The sequence below is a fragment of the Culex pipiens genome, chromosome 1, assembly GCF_016801865.2.
Source record: "Culex pipiens pallens isolate TS chromosome 1, TS_CPP_V2, whole genome shotgun sequence".
Lineage (NCBI taxonomy): Eukaryota > Metazoa > Arthropoda > Insecta > Diptera > Culicidae > Culex > Culex pipiens.
The window spans coordinates 51,319,446-51,340,671 of NC_068937.1; the positions used below are offsets into that span (position 1 = coordinate 51,319,446).

The following is a 21,226-nucleotide window of genomic DNA, read 5'->3' on the forward strand; positions in this document are numbered from 1 at the left end:
CCAAAAAAGTTGGAACGGTAACTTCAACTCTATGGATCTCGGGCATAACTTAACCAATCAAGGTGATTCTTCTTTCCAGTGATTTGTTAGGATGTCTAGATGATTCTAGAACTTTGCAGAACTTAATTTGATCAAATCTGTAATTTTTGCGATTAAAAACATCGTTCCAACTTTTTTTTTCGCGTACAAAAAAAAATTCGCCAAAAATTCCGCGGAGGCAGTCGTTTTGAAAAAAGGTGGAACGATGTTTTCGGTCGCAGAAATTACAGATTTGATCAAATTAAGTTCTGCAAAGTTCTAGGATCATCTAGACATCCTAACAAATCACTGGAAAGAAGAATCGTCTCGATTGGTTGAGTAATGCCCGAGAACCAGCGAGTTGAAGTTACCGTTCCAACTTTTTTGGGAGGCTTGGGCGTCCGTGTAAGTTGGACATGCGTTGGGCGTTCCAGTGTTAAAGAAGGGGACACTTTGTAGGCTTGTGACAACTGCTGATAAAAGTTGAATTTTCTTCATTAAAAAGGGAATAATGCGCTTCAGCGGTGGTCACAACTCAAGCGAGTTTTCCCTTCCTTTAAAAATATTCACCTATATCAGCAGTCAAGGAGTTTTCCCTTCTTTAAAGAAGGGAAAATTCAACTTGTATCAGCAGTCAAGAGATTTTTCCCTTCTTTAAAGAAGGGAAAGTTCAACACATGTTAGTAGTTATCTCAAATCAAAGAAAGTTTTCACTTCTCAAAGAAAGGTAAATTCAACTTGTGTCAGCAGTCAAGAAAATTTTCCCTTCTTGACTGGAGAGAAAATTCAAACATATAGGGATAATTCAACTCGTGTTAGTAGTTATCACAAGTACATATAATTTTCCATTATTTAAAGAAGAAAAATTCAACTTGTGTCAGTAGTCATCACAAGTCAGTGAGTTTTTTTTTCCTTCTTTAAATAATAGAAAATTCTCTTTACTTGTGATAACTACTAACACGAGTTGAATTATCCCTATATGTTTGAATTTTCTCTCCATTAAAGAAGGGAAAATTTTCTTGACTTGTGATAACTGCTGACACAAGTTGAATTTACATTTCTTCAAAGAAGCAAAAACTTTCTTTGATTTGAGATAACTACTAACATGAGTTGAATGAGTTTCTTAAAAGAAGGGAAAACTCTCTTGACTGCTGATATGGGTGAATATTTTTTGAAAAGAAGGGAAAACTCGCTTGAGTTGTGACCACAGTTGAAGCCCATTTTCCCCTGTTTAATGAAGAAAATTCAGTTTTAGAAGGAAAATTCAAAATTTTTTAGCACACAGAAAATAAATGATGGTAATATTCATCAGGAAATGGTGCCAGATTTTGAGTAAAAAAAAAAAGATTAATTTTATATCAGAAATTGGTAAATATTCATCAGTTTCTGATAAATATTCATCAGGTTCACATGTTTAAAAAAAAAATTAGGTAATATTACTCAAAAAGAGGTGATATTCAACCAACCAAATTTTCAACTTTCTGGGCACCCATACACAGAAAAAAAAATGATGGTAATATTCATCAGGAAATGGTGACAGATTTTGTGTCGAAAAAATGTCTAATCATCAGGAATTGATGAATATTCATCAGTTTTGTATGTATGTATGTATGTATTAGTACCCCCGTCATGGCAGGACTTGGCCATGACCACAGTATGTTTCAACTGAGACGGTTTGGTTAGTAACCGACTTATATTTTAAGGACCTTAAAAGATTATCATTTTCTATCCAACCATTTCTTATGATATGATTAAATAAACAATGACTTTCATGTGACTTGGGCCAGGCGATCCACGACTCCCTCATCCAGTCCATAAAATATATGAAGGCCCTGGGATTATTTTTTGAGAGGGGTTAGTATTTTTTTTGGGGGTTGTTAGGCGTTTGAAATATATGGTAATATGGGTTATATAATATAATGAAAACAATTAGCAATTATATAATGTAAAACAAATAAAAAATCAAGTAACAATATATGCCATAGAACTTTACAAGTTGTTTCGAAGCATTTATTCTTTTTAATCTACATAAATAAATGGGATATTATGAAAATAAAACAAATCAAAATAACAAATAAAAGTAAAAAGAAAATTAAGGTACTCATTAAATTGAATATATCAAAAGCTGATGGAATTGTAGATGCTAGCTGACAAAAGCTTCGAAACAGCTTCCAAAGCCTAGGTTTTATACAACTCTCCCAATTTTGGAAGCAGGAATTTTATATTGCCATTGAAAACAAAAATAATTTCTAAATAAAAAAAACTAGGCAAAAAAAACAAAACTATGTATTGGAAATGCTTAAAAATGGCAATTCATCCAATCGAATGATTTAGTCTAGGAAAACTACGTAACAAAATATTGCTGATTCCAAAATCGAGACATAACAAGAAATAACTACTGAATATTATTAAATAGTGTCCCAGATGGTACAAAAAGTGGTCCTGAAAACAATGGAATTAGATGAAATATAGAGAGTAATGGTATAATATAATAATGTTGAATATAATAAATGTAAAATATTAAATAATAAACTAAAAATGTCACAATTATAATAAAAATATTAAATATAAAAATATGTAATCAGATCTTAACAAATGTTTCGAAGTTGAAACCGATCAATGAATTAAAGAAAAAAAAATGATCTTATTCCACAACTAATTTGTACTAAATATTAAATAATCCCATACAACTTATTTTAAAATTGAATCATAAAAATGTTTTTAAAAAGGGATAGGAACTTGGATAAGGATAATAAATGCAATAATATTTTGTCATGCAACTACTTAGGCCGATGCAAATATTTAAAAAAGTTTTTGTCCCTCGGCCCTGGCCGAGGTCAAGGGGGGGGCAAAAAAATAAAAAAATATAAAAATTTAAATAACAAGCCATAGACTTCACATTTAAATGAAAAAAGTGTTTTAAAATGCATTTTACACTAGTTCAGTTGTTTTGCAATCATTAGTTTTCAAAAAATCTAAGATCTGACAAAAACAAAAATTTTATCGAAAAAAAAGATATTGCACCGAAAATTTTCAAAAAATCTTAAGATTTTTTAATAAACCCAAACATGCTAAAAATGATTTTAAACGCAGGAGAATGTATTTTAATTTGATTTCAGTTGGTTGCACTTGAATTTTCATTGAAATTTTGAAGTTTATTGTAAAAATATTTTTTTTGCCCCCCGATTTTTCGGGCCAATTTTGAAGGGGGGGGTGACAAAAACTTTTAAAAATATTTGTACCAGCCTTATTTAAAAATTTAGAAAAAAAACAGCGGGTCAAGACCATACTTTATCAGCGGCAATTGAAAACGAATAAACAAACAAACTTCGAAATACTTGCAAAATCCTAATTTTAGTTAGAAGCTATACCATGTCCAAATTTTGGCACGAAAAAAACCGAAGTTGACTTTATAGCTGTCGGCCACCATTGCTAGTACCAACCACTAGTGTCTTCCTTTTTATCTACAAGGACTTCGCCGCCCTGGGCTCCTAAGTGTATGAAAGTATGGCACGGAGCGACGGCGCCGAATACCCATATTTACACAAAGAATTTTTGAGCGCCCGCCGCGGGATTCGAACCGGCGATCTCTGGATTGGAGTCCAGTGCGCGGTCCGATTGATCCACACGGGCGGGGAGGCCAGAACTTAAAATGCTGATTTAAAATCAAAACTAATTTGATTTAACTCATAGCAATTGGAAACTTATAAAGCATCAGAAATTTTTAATTCCATTAAAAAATGTATACGTTTATAATAGACAACTGAACAAAATTAATGAAAAAATAATAATAATACTAGAGCCAAAATCAAGACATAACATAGAAAAATAGATTATTTAATTTGTTACCATCAATTATCATTTGTTTATCTTAAGTGAGCCTGAAATACAACATAACAATTTAAACCTTTTTCAACACAAATGCTTTTAATTATTTTGTTTAATACAGCCGCTAGATAGATCCGCAAACTGCATTCTGAAATTTTAAATGGATCATAAACACAGAAATGACAACTTATACAAAAGAATGATGATTATTAAATATTATACAACATCAGAAAGGAAATATAAATAATGCGAGTTATGACAAAACTGTGAAGTGTTATATTGTCCATAATGAAAATACGGATATTTTTTTCTAAATCGAGATGTTTGTTCAAGGTTTTGAAAATCTCACTAGATTTAGGTTACACTGCTTTTCTAGAAAGTAAAAATGAACAGTTTCCTCTAAACTATAAGAGACTAGTTAAACATTTAAGAATAAATCATACAAGTTATCAATCTTCTGAGTGGAAACGAGGATAATAATTAAATTAGTTAACATTTTAATAGATCACACATGAACAACATAAAACGAGCTCACCCGAAAGTCGCAGTAGGCATTGAAATTCTGCCGCTTGATTGCGGCTGCAGCAGTCTCTCCGGCAATTGCCTCTCTCTTTTCCTCAAACCTGCTCATTGAGCACGACGGAGACGACGACCGTTAGTCACCATCTCAACACTACAAATCACGAGAAACACCGTTACCGACAAACACTCTCAGAGATTCTCCTTAGTTCCACGCAGATTTTGCTCTTCTCCGAAAACGTAGTCCTGCTCGGGCTTTTCTGATATCTCTCTCTCTCTCTTCCGAAGCCAATCACTTAAATTCTTCCTCGCTCTCGCTCAAAATAATCTTTTTTCTGCCTAGTTTCCTCGACCCAGCTCCCGACGAACCGCCATCTTAAATTTAATCCAAATTTTCACCAAATTGTCACTTATTACCATTTTTTCGAATTTTAAATCAATTTTCAAATCAAACAAGACACTTTAACCTAGCGACCACCGCCATCTGCCTTTTGGCACCTCACAGATCGCCCAAATCCACAAGAAGTAAAACACGTGCTCGCCTGGAAACCTGGAAGGCACACCGTTTTCACATTAAAATATGGCTCTTTTCACGACCATTCATCTAAATTCTCTACTTTTCAACAAACACTCGTGTCAAAACTAAAAACCACCGTGAAAACCGACGCCAACGACGCCGTTGGCCAGTCGGCAACTGCGCTTCTCCTCTCCACCAATTTAAAACTTCGTCGTTCAGCGCCTCTGCTAACAGGAATTCTAAATCCGTTACCAAAATCCCGGAAAATACACATTTTGAACTAAAATTTCACTTTAAACTATAATATTTATGAAAATACGGAGCGAAAAAACGCGGAGCAAAAATCCAAAACGTCATGACGCGCGCGCGGCTTGCTTCGATCATTGATGAATATTCATCAGTTTTTGATGAATATTCATCAGGTTCACATTTTTACACATTTTTTTATGTAATATTACTCAAAAAAGCGGGAATATTCAACCTACCAAATTTTCAACCTTCCAAAATTCATTTATTTTTTTTGCTGTGTAGCCAGCAGTTTTTAAATAATCTTAAGGAAAGAAAAAAATCAGCTTTCGCCGGCAGTTATCACAACCTAATATGGTCTTCTTAAAGCAATTCCATTATTAACTTTATTTTGAAATTTTAACATCATTATGCCAAATGACCATTATGCCAAATGGCCATTATGCCAAATGACCGTTATGCCAAACGTCCATTATGCCAAACGGCATTATGCCAAACGGCGTTATGCCAAACGGCATTATGCCAAATGGCATTATGCCAAATGGGATACACCCGGACTCTTGACACATTAGCTGGCCACTTTTGTTTGGCTAGAGCTAGCCGCCGTGCCCGACCAGGCTCAATTGACGGAATTTCCACCGTCAAACAGGCACTTGCGTTGGCATGAAAACACTTCAGAAAATGTCACCCTCATTCTCCTTCTACTACTGTTGCGCTCATGAGGCTGTTCCTTTGGCACTGACATTATAGCCGTTCGAGGTACGGTTGGCAGAAATTCCGTCATGCCGTTCTGGACAGAACCAGCTACAACGGAATCCATCTTCCGGCAATCGCATGTACTCCGGAGATGGCAAAGTTACAGCTTCCAGTTGGCGAGTTTGGACGATATGTGAGTATTTCCTGTTAGATACTTGGAACAGAGTTCAAAGTTGGCCACATCCCGTTCTCGACGTGAAGAGCCTGGGTGGAAATCGGATGGGAACCTGGCTTGTGAGACAAGCCGCTTGCAAGCGGCAACGGTCGACCGATGACGGTCAACGGTAAACAAAAACAACAAGAAAAATCTGACTTTTCTTTACGTCAGTTATGACATTTCTATTAAAGGTGTATATATTCAGGGTGGGAAAGTATTAATATAATAACGAACGTTAGTATACTTATTAATATAATAAGTAAAGTTCAACGGAGTTTCCTGCCCCTTGCTCTAAATTTAAAAAGATCGTTCGTTGGATTAAAAGTTCGCGTTGGTGAATATTCGTAGAAAGTTCAAACTTTTCAATTTAAAAGTTGGAAAGTTTTTGATACTACCATGCATTTATGGAACAAAATCGTTGTATTGGTTAAAGTATTTTACTTTTAATTGGAAAAGAAACCTTTTATGGCAAGAATACACAACATTTAGCACTACAGGGATAGTTTCAGAAAAATGTGCTTGGTTTTTTACATCTATTTAAAAAAAAATTAAACAGTATGTTAGAAAAACATTTTTTTTTGTATTTAACGCTTATCCACTAGCTTCTGTTTTCATACGGTACGCCACCGGTCACTTCTGAACACCCCAGGCTGGACGGTTCCGGATGGAGGCTTCGACGCGGTACAGCAGTGTAACACGATGGTCACGTTTCCGGCCTCAATCAGGACAGTCTTGGAGGAGTTGGCCATTGATTCGGGAAGGGTGGTCGACGTTTCTCGGCTGGAAAGTAAAGTGCCTGAATGGGGAGTTCCCGATCCTGGAAGCGCATCCGGAACATGGAGTCGATGAGGCCCTCGGAACGGAGTTCTATTTTGAACACGTAATCCTACTTCGAGAATGACACAGATTTTTTTTGGCTCACTGTAAGTGAAGTTGGCTAGCCACTGCACACATTCTCAATACTCACCGGTGCTGTAAACCGCCGGCACCGAGTGCAACATCTGCGCTGACCACCTCCGATTATGTAGCTTTTCGTCGTCCTCCTCTTCGTCGGAGGCCCATCGTGAAAATAAACTTTCGCGTACTTGTCCAAAAACCGGAAGTTAATCTTCTTCAACGCAATCTCGTTGTGCACGCAACGCTTCGGCAGCGCCATCTCCTCGATGATCTCGCCCAGTCCTCACGCGAATTGACCTTCAACCACCAATCCTGGGCCACCACCACCCAATACAACAGGTGCGAATCCACATTCCTACCTCTGCAGGAAGCTGGCCTTGTCCTTTTCGAGCACTCGACCTCGTCCCGCTCCTGCACCACCCTCCTTCGAAGGCGTTCCGCTGCTGCTGTTTGGCTCACGAAGGTTTCCGTGTCCGAGTCCTGGCTGCTGCCGCGGTCGGCTTTGCTTTGCGTCCTAGACTCACCAGCACCACCGGACCCACCAAAGTGTTTGTTTACATTTGCGACTTCGGCGTACACGGTTACACGAGAACGTCAAAATGAAAGAAATTTTACAGTCGAATTAAAAGTAAAAACTTTTAAATCAGTGAGCAATGAGATTTTCAAAAACTGTAGCAGTAAAAGTTTTCATTTTCAAAACAAGAAAAAAACTTTTAATGTAGCAAAATTTAACAACTTTTTAATTCAAAAGTAAGTTACTTTTGTCATTACGGTAATATTTTTTTGTGTGTACTCTTTCAGGCAATCTCATATAATGTTTGATTTTAGCAACTTTTATTTTTTTACCCGGGCTATTATCCATCTCAAATTATATAACATATTATAATATAGCAAGAATATTATTCTTCTATCATGACAAATTACCAGGTGTAGTTGAAAGTCACCTAAAGCTAATTAAATAACAACAACATTGATCCAAACAGCTTGTTCCGGTTTCACAGCTTTAGTTGCTGGTTAGGCAATTACTTCCTTGATCGCAAGAAACTAAGCAATAAAGCTCTAGAAGGTTTTCTTTTGTTTTGTAAAATGGTAATCAGAATTTCTATAGTAGAAAACGGACTTAATAGAACTAGTTTCACCGCGCTATGTTCAGTTCCGCGATGCATCTTTTACTGTTCATATTTGTGCTAACAATTCCTTCACTGGAAGCTCAAGACACGGATCTTGCTAATGCCGTAGCTGGTATTCTGCTCAAAAACTACCAAGACCCGTTTGCTCCAGCACTGCTGTCCCAGGCCTTCGTTTCCGGTAACAACTCGCGAATCCAGCAAGACGACCTGCTGAACTCCATCATAAGCGCTTTGGACGGGAAGATCACCATCCGCTTCAATGTCCCTTCGAGAAATCCACTGCGTAGACCGTGGACGCACCACGTTTGGCTCGTTGACAGCTACGAAGCCTTTGGACGCTTGTACGGTGCACTGGACGTCGACAGTTACGACTACTCCGGCCGGTACCTAATCGTGCATAGTGGCGATCCGAAGCGGGCAGAGCTCCTGCAGATTTTCGAAGATCTGCTGAAACAGCAAATTGTCAACGTAGTCTTTGTTGGTGTGTTTGAGGGCAAGGTCGAGCTGTGGACGTACGTTCCGTTTGCTCCTGGGAGTTGTTTTGCTGTAAATCTCATAATGCTGCCGGACGAGCACTGGATCGATGACTTTTATCCGGACAAGACTTCAACGTTGCACGGATGCGGCTTAAAGGTGGGTGCTTTCGAGACCAGACCGTACACCTTTCTGGAATATCTTCCGAGTCAGGAGATGGTTCTGGGAGGATTCGAGGGTGACTTGCTGGAAGCGATACGAGAAAAGCTGAACTTTAAGGTTACAGTGCTTGTCCCGCCGGGGAACGCCCAATGGGGATACGCTTTCAAGAAGAATAGTACTGGAATGATGAAGATGATTCAGGAGGAGGAGGTCGACCTTGGGATAGCTTGTCTTGGAATTTCTACGGCACGAAACGAGATTCTGAAGCCGGGAGATGTGCATTACACGACGGCTTTGGTCATTTCGGTACCTCCAGGTCGCCCGTATACATCGTTTGAGAAGCTATTTCGTCCGTTTCGATTGGTAGTATGGATGGCCCTAGCTTCGGTTCTAGTCGTTGCTCTGATTACAATAGTTGTCGTGCATCGGATGAATCATCAGGTGAAATACTTCGTATTTGGTAGAGGCGTTGGATCAGCTGTCGTCAACCTGTACTTAAGTTTCTTCGGAATGGCTTTGCACGTTGTCCCTAGTGGAACGTTCGCCCGAACCTTACTGTGTCTATGGATTCTGCACACATTTGTTATAAGAACATTATACCAAGGGTCTAGTTTCAAGTATCTACAGCTTAGCTTGACACGACCACCGTCACGAACGCTGAACGATGTCGACGCAACTGATGCCCTCTACCACGTGATTGACGTTGGTGCCCGCTACTACGAAGCGTTTCCGGAACGAACGAAAAGGTACGTAAGGTTTTTTTGGAGTTCAACCTACACTAGTTTTCAGACTACGCTTGACCATGCAGGCTACGATTCCTACCACCAGTAAGGGACAACCTAGCGGCCCGTTTGATGTGGATGACTCAACACCAGGACAGTCCGGACGTAATGATGAGCGGCCTCGATCACGTGGCGTACCACAACCGACAGTACCGAAGACGTCCCGGCGGTTTCGTCCGGATTGCCAAGGAAAGTATCGCTGTGTTTACGATCGCCATCTACTACCCGAAGAAGTCGATGCTGACGCGGCAGTTTAATCGGCAGATTCGGAGGTTTCTAGCGGCCGGGCTGATGGACTACTGGGTACAACGATACGGTGACTACGACTTTACGGAACAGATCGATGGATCAGCTGGGCCGAAACCGCTTAGCCTTGGCCATCTGGTGGGAACGTTTGAGCTGTGCGGGGTTATGATGATAGTTAGTATTCTTGTGTTTTTGGGGGAGTTGGCTTTGGTTAAGTATTTTCCGAGGAAGCAAAAACGAAAATGCTTGCAGAAGTGGCTTTAGAGTGAGAAGTTATGTTTCGTTTTGCCTTCCTCACCTGTTTGGAAAATGAACTTTTTTTTAATTATCGACTCACAATCTAAAACTGAACAAATGTCTTTGTGTACGTATGTGACCAATTTGTTACTCAGCTTTTTCAGCACTAGCTGAACCGATTTCCGTCAAACCAGATGCATTCGACTTTTTTTAAGGTCCCATACTGCCGCTCTAATCGAGTCCGTCCCGTATGTAAAAACAGCAAGCAGAGAAAAACGCATGTCAATTTTGTCCCGCCCATAAGGCTACGTGTTAGAATTTCACAAAAAAGTGGATTTTCTCCGGTTTTCTAGAACAAAGCACTAAATTTTATTGGCTTTTCTGATAGTTTACATGATTTCGAACCAAACTGCATCATTACTTCAAAGTTGACGAAATTACATATGGACGGATTAGCTTTGAGTGGCAGCATACTATTAGAGTGTAAACAACGACTGTCCTATCCCTCGACCGTTGTCGCAACTTTGACAGTTGTGCTTCCTTTCTTGCTTGCGAGCAACAACGCCTTCTGCGTTTTGCCACTTCCGTTTCTCACTCTCAAAGTTGATCTCGAACTGTAAACCTCGCGCTTAATCGAAATACACTAAATTCGTTTGTTAAACTCATTTCTCGCGTTTGTTTTCCGTTGAACTGTGCAACCCGAATAGGTTGTGGGCCCACAGTGGTGAAGATTTGAGTTTTCCGCGAGTAAAAGTCGGGAAAAGTCGTTTTTTTTCTGATCGGACTTTGTGCGTCGCGTGCATCAGTGAAAAACAAGATGGCGGACGCAAAGGGGCAGGTGGAAAAGTTGAACGACGAGAATTACGTGATGTGGAAGTTCAAGATGGAACTTCTGCTCTTCAAGGAAGGCCTGACCGCAACGGTGACGGAGGACAAACCGGCCACTCCGGATGCAGCCTGGCTCAAAAAGGACGGAGATGCCAGGGTGGCGATCGGGCTGGCCGTGGAGAACGATCAACTCGTCCACATTTGTCGGAAGACGACGTCGAAAGAGATGTGGGACGCGTTGAAGGAAATCCACGGGGAGTCGAACTACAGCAACACACTGCACGTTTTGCGGAAGTTGTGTTCGTTGCGGCTCAGAGAAGGCGGCAACCTCCCGGAGCACCTCAAGGAGATGACGGCGATGGCAAACCATCTGGAGATGAACGGCGAAGGCTTGAAGGAGACAACGTTCGTGGGGCTCATCATCTCGAGCCTGCCGCCGTCGTACGGGAGCTTGATCAACGTGATCGAAAATCTCCCGAAGGCGGAGATCAAGTTGGACAACATCAAGGGCAAGCTCCGGGATGAATGGCGACGCCGTCGGGATTGCTCGGAAGACGAGCAGCTGCACGAGAAGGCGCTCAAGAGCTCGGTTGGTGGCAGTTCCAAGGCGACCGACAAGAAGAAAACGAAGAAGGCCGGTGCGTGCCACAACTGTGGGGCTGTCGGCCACTGGAAACGCGATTGCCCGAAGCTGTCCAAGGCAACGTCGGGTTCACCGAAGGCGAATCTGGCAGTGGAGCGACCAGCTGGGATGGAGATGTGTCTGGCCGTAAGTGGAGAGTGTAGCCCAAACCGGTGGTACTTGGACTCCGGTGCTACTTCCCACATGACGTCCAACACATCGCTCTTGAACAACGTGGACGCCTCGAAGCAGCCGGACATTTGTCTGGCGGATGGAACCAGGATCAAATCCAGCGGCGCGGGCACTGGGAAGCTGATCTCCGTGACGGGCAGTGGAATCCGGATGTCGGTCACCTTGGCCGATTTGTACCACGTGCCGTCTCTCGCCGGGAATCTCCTCTCGGTCAGCCGGATGTGTGATTTGGGCTACGCCGTGTGTTTCGACAAAGCTGGCTGTAAAGTGATGCGGGGCGAAGAAGTTGTGCTAGTGGGGGAGAGAAGCGGCGGCTTGTACCGGCTGAAGGAATACCCCGAGCGCGCTTTGGTCTCGAAGGCGGAACATCCAGCGTTGTGTGAGCACATGTGGCATCGGCGCCTGGGTCACCGAGACCCCGATGCGGTGTCGAAGATTGTGCGAGAAGATCTGGGCTTCGGCCTGAAGATGGAAAAGTGCGCCGTAAAGTGTGTTTGTGAAGTGTGCCTGAAGGGAAAAATGAGTCGTGACAGTTTTCCGAAGCAGTCGCAGAGCAAATCCAGCGCCGTTGGGGATCTGATTCACACCGATGTGGGTGGCCCCATGGAGGAGGCCACGCCAAGTGGCAACAGGTTCTACGTGATTTTTGTGGACGACTACAGCTGCTACACCGTGCTGTGCCTGTTGAAGAAGAAGTCGGAAGTGGAAGCGAAGATCCGGGAGTACTGCAGCCTGATGAAAAATCAGTTCGGGTACTACCCAAAAGTGATCCGTTCGGACGGCGGAGGGGAATATTCAAGTGCAACGCTGAAGAAGTACCTGGCCGAGAACGGTGTTGTACTGCAACAGACGGCGCCGTATTCGCCGCAACAGAACGGCAAGGCGGAGCGAAAGAACCGCTACGTGGTGGAGATGGCGCGCTGTCTGCTGGTGGAGTCGAACTTGGGGAAGAAGTACTGGGGCGAGGCGATCAGCACTGCCAACTACCTGCAGAATCGCTTGCCTACTTCGACCGTGGAGAGAACGCCTTACGAGCTGTGGCACGGAAAGAAGCCATCCTACACCCATCTGCGTGTGTTCGGTTCGGAAGCCTACGTCCACGTACCCAAGGAGAAACGCCGTAAACTGGACGCCAAGGCCGTGAAGATGACTTTCGTCGGCTACGCGGAGGGGCGTAAAGCATACCGTTTTCTGCATCCGGATGCCGACTGGATCGTCATTAGCCGCGATGCCAAGTTTCTGGAGAGCACCGGTGAGGAGGCAGTACAAGACAGCGGCGACCTGTTCGCGGACGAGGCAGAGCCTAATGCGGCCAAGAAACCGGAAACGTTTGACGTGCCGATCAGCGGTGGAGAGCAGCGCGATCCCGAGCCCGCGGTTGCTGGCCCGAGTGCAGAAACGACCGAAGACGACGTGGAGCAACTAGAGCCAGACGTGGAGCAGATTGAGCTGGACGGGGACACGACCGACGAAACAGGAAGTTCCGAACTGGAGACGTCCGTGTACGAAAACGCGTCGGAGGGAGATTTGTCTTTTCACGGGTTCCCTCTCGACGAGATTGCGCGGCGCTCGCTGCGGTCGACAAAGGGTGTGCCACCAGTCCGTTTTGACGAAGCTTTCGTGGTTGCTGCGTCCCCCACGAACGACGAAGCGGAACCAACCAGTGTGCGGGAGGCGTTGCGGTGTGACCAAAGTGTTGAGTGGAAAAGTGCCATGGAAGAAGAGCTGCAGTCACACGCCGAAAACGGAACCTGGGAGCTGGTGCCGCTGCCGCCTGGCCGCAAACCCGTCGGCTGTCGCTGGGTGTACAAGATCAAGAGGAACGCCGCGGGCGAGGCCATCAAGTACAAAGCTCGTCTGGTAGCCCAGGGCTACTGCCAAAAGTTCGGACAGGACTACGATGAAGTGTTTGCGCCAGTTATCAAGCAAACAACGCTGCGGATGCTACTGGCCGTCGCGAGCAAACACAACTTGCAGCTGCGACACTTCGACGTCAAGACGGCGTACTTGAACGGGGTGCTGCAAGAGGAACTGTACATGAAGCAGCCCGCCGGATTCGAAGAGCAAGGCAAGGAGGACCTGGTGTGCCGTTTGATGAGGAGCATTTACGGGCTTAAACAGTCGGCTCGTTGCTGGAACCAGCGTCTGCACACGGTCCTCGATCAGCTGGAGTTCGAGCAGAGCACCGCAGACCCCTGTCTCTACGTGAAGGTCGTCGAAGGTAAGCGCATCTACCTGTTAGTCTACGTTGACGACATCTTGGTCGGCTGCAAGTCTGGGGGCGAAATCGAGAAGATCTATTCGTTGCTCAAGAAGGAGTTCAAGATGACTGACCTTGGCCCAGCTAACTATTTCCTGGGGCTGGAGGTCAAGTGCAACGATGGGAAGTACGGCATTTCCCTCGAAGGCTATATCGACCGTATAGCTGAACGTTTCGGACTCTCGGATGCCAAAGGTGCCAAATCTCCAATGGACGAAGGATTCACCAAGACCGTAGAAGAAAGTCGTCAACTTGAGAACAGCACGGAGTACCGGAGTCTCGTCGGCGCGCTCCTCTATGTGGCGGTTTGTGCCAGACCGGACATAGCAGTAAGTGCCTCGATACTCGGACGGAGTGTCACGGCGCCCACGCAGGCGGACATGGCGGCGGCCAAACGAGTGGTCCGCTACCTCAAAGCCACGAAATCCTGGCAGCTCCGCTACGACGATCCAGACGGAGAATTGGTCGGCTACTCCGACGCGGATTGGGCCGGCGATTTGAAGACCAGAAAATCTACGACCGGATCCGTCTTCCTCTACTCCGGAGGAGCTGTTTCCTGGGCGAGCCGTCTCCAGCAGTGCGTGACTCTGTCGTCCATGGAATCGGAGTTCGTCGCTCTTTGCGACACATCCCAAGAAGCAGTCTGGCTGCTGACCCTGATGGAAGACTTCGGCGAACCGGAGCAGAAACCGTTGACCATCAAGGAGGACAACCAAAGTTGCATCAAATTTGTTGCAGCAGAAAGAACAACGCGGCGTTCCAAGCACGTAGATACCAAGCACTGCTACGTGAAGGAACTCTGTGAACGGAAGGTGCTACAGCTGGAGTACTGTCCGACCGAGGACATGATTGCGGACGTGCTCACCAAACCCGTAGGAGCCGTGAAGCACCGGAAGCTGTCTTCGCTGCTTGGACTTGCAGCGCACAGCAGTGGTCGTTGAGGAGGAGTATTAGAGTGTAAACAACGACTGTCCTATCCCTCGACCGTTGTCGCAACTTTGACAGTTGTGCTTCCTTTCTTGCTTGCGAGCAACAACGCCTTCTGCGTTTTGCCACTTCCGTTTCTCACTCTCAAAGTTGATCTCGAACTGTAAACCTCGCGCTTAATCGAAATACACTAAATTCGTTTGTTAAACTCATTTCTCGCGTTTGTTTTCCGTTGAACTGTGCAACCCGAATACATACGTCGCCATTGATTTTTTTAGGGTTCGAAAGTTGTTCAAAGGATATGTATAAAAATATGCTTTTGCTTATTCGGATGTCAGATAAATGGTCAAAAAACGATTAAAAGCTTAAGTGATATTAATTAACTAATCTATATAAAAAAAATTGACCGGATCGATGGATAGGTAGTCTAAAGACCCTCCAAACGAGTGTAAAAATTGAATATCTGACAACCCTGTTTCAAGCTTTGACCACTGTACTGTTTTAGGCCGGACCTTATCTTTCTAATGGCCAAGCGTGATAAAACTAAGGTGTTTTCATAAAAGGTTTTCATCAAGTTAATTATTCAGACTAAAACGATTTCTTTTATGTGATTCATTTTTGGTTAGGAGTGAGGAAGGCATCAACCACAAAGTTGGATCAAGGTAGTTTTTCAATAAATAATGTGTTTCATGATTCAACAGTTCTTTGACACTGATGGCAGTTATTTGTTGTTTTTCGTGAGTCCGGAAAACTATAAAAGGTTAGATGAAGTCCAGTAATCTAAGTATGAGTTCCCTAACGGTTATTCTGTATCTGGCAGCGGTGCTCGACTCAAGTGTTCCGCTGCGTCTGAACGATCTAGCATTTCCACAGGATGACCTCCAGGAAGCCGTTAAGTCGATTTTGAGCGAATACTTTGTATCAAATCATTCCGCCGTGATCGTTCTTCGATCCGCTCGGACCGGATTCGACCTGGAACAACTTCATTCGGATATCCTCGACCGGGTGATGGCCCAAACGTCAACCTCGATTGCCTTCATGTTCCCCACAACAACATCGGGCCTGTCTCAACGACCTTGCTTCTACAATCTTCTGCTCATCGACGGATACTTGGCGTTCCAAACGGTGATTAAACAGATCGATCCGGATCGGAATGAGTTCGGCGGACGGTTCCTGTTCGTGATGACTAGCGCGGATCGCGTCGAGAAGGTGACTCTGCATTCCATGTTCTCAACGCTTTGGTCCAACAACATTGTCAACGTGCTCGTGATAACGAAGCAGTACGGCGAGATTCTGATGTACTCGTACTTTCCATATAGCGCTGATCACTGCGAGTACACTGAACCTGTGCTGGTGGATCGTTGGGATAGTGGTTGGGACAATATAAACCTGTTTCCAAACAAGTTGGAAAATCTGTACGGATGTCCTATGAGGATAGCTAGCTTCGACTACCCACCATTTACCATGATAGCGAGGAATTCATGCTCTGGGGAACTTCGTTTGATTGGATATGAGGGTTTTTTGATCGATACGATTGCGCGCAAGTTCAACTTCTCCGTGGAATTGGTGGTTCCGGAAGGTAACCCGCAATGGGGAGTCATAGAGAACAACACAGCTTTGTCCGGTGCGTTCAAAATGATCGTAAATTTGGAGGTCAACCTGTCCGTCGGTGGATATTCAGTGAGAGAAGAACGCGTTGCTCTGATGGAGCCGTCTGTTACTTACCACGTTGTGAGTCTTATGCTTGCCGTCCCTCCCGGACGTCCATACACGGCCTTCGAGAAACTGTTCCGGCCCTTCACCTTGATTACTTGGCTTATGATTGCTCTGTACCTTCTACTTGGCTGTCTTTGCATCGTCGTGCTACGATTCTATCCAAACAGTATACGGAACTTTACCTACGGTAGAAGAACCGGGAGCCCGTTGATAAACATGCTCAATTCGTTCTTTGGCGGAGCCCTGGTTCGTACGCCAGCTAGGAACTTCGCCAGAACCCTATTGTTTATGTGGATGTACTACTCGTTCGTAATGCGTTCGCTCTACACCGGATCTCTCTACGAGTTCCTCCAGCAGAATAAAACCTTCAGCCACATCAGCTCAATCGAACATCTGGAGTCCGAGGGAATCCCGTATCTCATCTCGGACACGTTCAAGGCGTTTCTCACCGCGTACCCTCAAGTTCTGAGGCGAACTCAACCCCTCGAAGACAATCCACCTGCTGAAATCTTTCACAATCTCAAACGTGGTCGGCTGAACGCCGCAGTGCTCGCAACGCATGACTATATCGCGTGGTACAACGAGAGGTACTTCCGGGAAGGAGTTGTCCACCTGGCGGATGATGTTCTTCTTCAGCAACCGATCTGCCTGTACTTCCCCAAGCGGAACTGCCTGACGCATCCGGTGAATCTTCAAATCGAAAACATCAAGGTGTCCGGACTGCTCGGCTATTGGATGCACCAGTACGTTGGCTATCGGTTCTACAAGAGGACCAAGCGGACCCAGAAAGCCCGTAACCACCAGCACTCGCCGAAAGTACTGACAAACGAACATCTCGCGGGCTGTTATCAAGCCTTGGTTTGGTTACTCGCGCTATCCGCAGGGATATTCGCACTGGAACTTGCTTCCACAAGATTTCACTGGCTCAGAATGGTCTTTGAACGCATTGAGTAACTGTGTGTGATGCATGGTAGACATCTATTAAGAGAGACGTGACCCGCACAATGCAGTCGCGTGCCATCACTAATGCTTTTGATGTTCCAAACAGATAAGGAAGGTTTAAATTGACTTCAAATCATTGCATTAGCTACTGGCACCCGTGAATGTCGACATTGTAAAAGAAGCGTGCTTTGTAACAACAGCTTGCACTGGTTGTTTTTCATAATTGGGAAATTGATGGGCATAAACTTTGCTTACAGCGGCACGTTAGTCAACAGTTTTGAAAACATTTTTATTTTATTTCAGCATAAATACAGTGAATGAAACAAACTCCTGCACACACAGGTCCAGCTCATCCGGCAGCTTCAAGCAATCCCGAAATCGTTGAATGGAGTCAGCTTGCTGCACTTCAACGACTTTGAAGGTGTGCTTGTACCTTGTCACCAGTAGATTCATCTTGTTAACAATCCGAAATCCCTCCCGCAGGTAGAACTCAAGCGGCTTCTGATGTTCGGTTCCCAGAAGAATAGCACCGCTGCGTTGCCAGTTTAAGCTTCGGGATGCCCCTTCCAACTCCTGGTAGTTTGACAAAACGGTCGAGTTTTGCTCAATCAGCTCATTTCTACAAAAAAAAAGCCATTAATCCTTCAGAAGCTTCCAAGGTTTCTGCAAATTACACCACTTGACCCGTTCCGATCAACCTCGCGTTGATCTCGTGAAGGCACTCCGCCTTGACGTCCTCAACCAGTTCAGCCGGATAGACGCTTCCGCTGCCGCCGACATCCGACTTTACCAACTGCTCGTACCGAGCCGCCTTTGCCAGGGTCTTGTCCACGTTGGCGCGCTCCGGGCCGATCAGCTGTTTGATCTGGCGGTACAGCGTCCGGAGTGAGTCGCAGAAGCGCTTGAGCTTCTCCTGAGCGATTTTTTCCTGAGTGGCCTCATCTTCTAGTTGAGGCATTTTGCGAAAATAAAATATTTAAATTATAATTTTGTTGTGGACTGCAAAGCTTGTGGACTGTTTTTGTTTTGTTTTGCTAACATGCATGCGGCACAGACTTCATGTTTTGCGGAGTGTGAGCGGAGCTGAACAATGATGGCTTGTACGTTCAAGAAAATCTAATGTCTTTTAAAGTCTTTTAAACAATTTTATGCTCAATGATTATAAATGATTATATAGATTTTGTGCAAAGGTTTTGTTTTTTGTACAGAGATTGATTGTTTTTTTTTTTAAATTAAATACACTCAACCCCCGGTGGTTGGTAACTTTTTCGTTTGACACTTTTTTAGTTTGTACCCCGTTGGTTGGTCAAAGTCAAACTAAAAAGTGACGAACTGCCACTTTTTACACGGCGCTCACGCACACTATCAAAACAAATGTTTGATAGTGTGCGTGAACTCCGTGTAAAAGGGGTGTCAAACTAAAAAGTGATCCCGTTCGTTTGACAACAGTTGGTGTCAAACCATCGGGGTTTGAGTGTATGTCTTTATTGAACTTTCTTATAATAATTACATTTCTTTTAATTTACAAGTGCTTAGTGCTCTTCATCTTTTTTGTGCTTTTCGTTTTATTATTAACTGAACATTCACATGCATTTATTAACTTCAAATTGTTTTACATTTCTGCACTGAATAGAATACATTTGGATAAAAAAAAGGAAAAAATCACGTTAACAATTAATCCTAACTTAAAACTAAACAAAATCATTTAAATATTCAAAATCATTAGAACGAGTCAACTACGAACTGTATTTTAAGATAAATCCTCCAAGCGTTCTCACTTATTCCTGGCGAGTTTTGCAACCACGCAGTGTTGTTGCCATCTCGATGAAAATGTTCAAAAGTTCTTGTGGTGAAAACAGGTCACTACTGCCTTCACCCGTTGATGTTGGTTGGTTTTCCCTCGGTTGCTGACTGAAGCCTGGAGGTGTTGTATTCTCTGCAACTCTTTGCCGCTGATTCAACGGCAATGGCTGCAGGTTTGGAACAACTCGAGCAGACCCCGCTCCTGGTGACGCCAATGCAGGAAAATCCACGTCTGTGAATGCTAGTGGCGTTTGCGACGATTCGGTTGGTGCCTCGTCGTCGCTTGCTGCCGAATTTTTACAAACTCAGCTCGTTTTGGGCAGCTCCGATTCTTGGTCGAATGGTCGCCACCGCAATTGAAGCATTTGGCTTCGATGTTTTCGTTGATTGTGTTGCAAGCTTGAGTTTTGTGCTCACTTCCGCAGATTGCACAACGACTCTTGATGAAACAGTTCCTCCCACCATGTCCAAACTGCAAGCGGTTCGAACATTGAGTCACGTCACGGTACACTGGACGATAACGTTCCCATGTCACGATGATGTTGAACATTGTCCGAACTGCTTTCAGCTCAGACGGCGTTGTCGATCCTTCCTCGCGATGAACCAGGTACAGTTGATCACGATACTTGATGTCCTTGTTGTGTCTCGTCATCTTGAACATTTCGATCACGTTCAACTTAAGAGTTTTGAGCTTCATGGGGCGTTTACCTAGATCGCCATGGCTGTAGTATTCAATCTTGGTGTTGTTGAGGAAATCCCGAACGTAGTTGTAATCCTTTCAGGTAGGTAGCAGAATTTGAGTCCATCAGCACACAAGCGAATGGAAGCTCGTAAAGCACCAGATTTAATAAACCCGGTCAGCCACTTTCGCACCGATTCCGATGACGATGTTCTCACAAAAATGGGTGGAACCTATTCGGGTTGCACAGTTCAAAGGAAACAAACGTGAGAAATGAGTTTTACAAACGAATTAATGTATTTCGATTAGAGCGCGAGGTTTACAGTTCGAGATCAACTTTGAGAGTGAGAAACGGAAGTGGCAAAACGCAGAAGGCGTTGTTGCTCGCAAGCAAGAAAGGAAGCACAACTGTCAAAGTGGCGACAACGGTCGAGGGATAGGACAGTCGTTGTTTACACTCTAATACTCCTCCTCAACGACCACTGCCGTGCGCTGCAAGTCCAAGCAGCGAAGACAGCTTCCGGTGCTTCACAGCTCCTACGGGTTTGCGGCCAGGCGGCAGCGGCACCAGGTCCCAGGTTCCGTTTTCGTCGTTCGTGGGAGACGCAGCAACCACGAAAGCTTCGTCAAAACGGACTGGTGGCACACCCTTTGTCGACCGCAGCGAGCGCCGCGCAATCTCGTCGAGAGGGAACCCGTGGAAAGACAAATCTCCCTCCGACGCGTTTTCATACACGGACGTCTCCAGTTCCGAACTTCTTGTTTCGTCGGTCGTGTCCCCATCCAGCTCTATCTGCTCCACGTCTGGCTCTAGTTGCTCCACGTCGTCTTCGGTCGTTTCTGCACTCGGGCCAGCAACCGCGGGTTCGCGATTGCGCTGCTCTCCGCCGCTGATCGGCACGTCAAACGTGTCCGGTTTCTTGGCCGTATCAGGCTCTGCCTCGTCCGCGAACAGGTCGCCGCTGTCTTGTACTGCCTCCTCACCGGTGCTCTCCAGGAACTTGGCATCGCGGCTAATGACGATCCAGTCGGCATCCGGATGCAGAAAACGGTAGGCTTTACGCCCCTCCGCGTAGCCGACGAAAGTCATCTTCACGGCCTTGGCGTCCAGTTTTCGGCGTTTCTCCTTGGGTACGTGGACGTAGGCTTCCGAACCGAACACACGCAGATGGGTGTAGGATGGCTTCTTTCCGTGCCACAGCTCGTAAGGCGTTCTCTCCACGGTCGAAGTAGGCAAGCGATTCTGCAGGTAGTTGGCAGTGCTGATCGCCTCGCCCCAGTACTTCTT

General features: G+C 44.7%; 3 protein-coding genes across 4 annotated transcripts; 2 read left to right on the forward strand and 1 right to left on the reverse strand.

Moving 5' to 3' along the window:
• The first annotated feature begins 8,033 nt into the window (after window positions 1-8,033).
• Window positions 8,034-10,437, forward strand: LOC120412905 (uncharacterized). The gene is made up of 2 exons (XM_039573542.2): window positions 8,034-9,450; window positions 9,513-10,437. Exons 1-2 carry the CDS (start codon window positions 8,084-8,086, stop codon window positions 9,994-9,996), a joined length of 1,851 nt encoding a protein of 616 aa, XP_039429476.1. The 5' UTR covers window positions 8,034-8,083; the 3' UTR covers window positions 9,997-10,437.
• A 4,709-nt stretch (window positions 10,438-15,146) lies between these two features.
• On the forward strand, window positions 15,147-17,712 carry LOC120413502 (uncharacterized). Of its 2 annotated transcripts, XM_052706403.1 has the most exons (2): window positions 15,147-15,558; window positions 15,619-17,711. In XM_052706403.1, exon 2 carries the CDS (start codon window positions 15,807-15,809, stop codon window positions 17,466-17,468), a length of 1,662 nt encoding a protein of 553 aa, XP_052562363.1. In that variant the 5' UTR covers window positions 15,147-15,558; window positions 15,619-15,806; the 3' UTR covers window positions 17,469-17,711. The 2 variants fall into 2 exon arrangements, with proteins under 2 accessions (XP_052562363.1, XP_039430296.1); XM_039574362.2 differs by having other exon boundaries at window positions 15,147-17,712.
• A 4-nt stretch (window positions 17,713-17,716) lies between these two features.
• LOC120413510 (uncharacterized) lies at window positions 17,717-18,517 on the reverse strand. Its single transcript, XM_039574371.2, has 2 exons — window positions 18,131-18,517; window positions 17,717-18,075 (listed from the first exon to the last, which is right to left on the reverse strand). Exons 1-2 carry the CDS (start codon window positions 18,412-18,414, stop codon window positions 17,751-17,753), a joined length of 609 nt encoding a protein of 202 aa, XP_039430305.1. The 5' UTR covers window positions 18,415-18,517; the 3' UTR covers window positions 17,717-17,750.
• Between the last annotated feature and the right edge of the window lie 2,709 nt (window positions 18,518-21,226).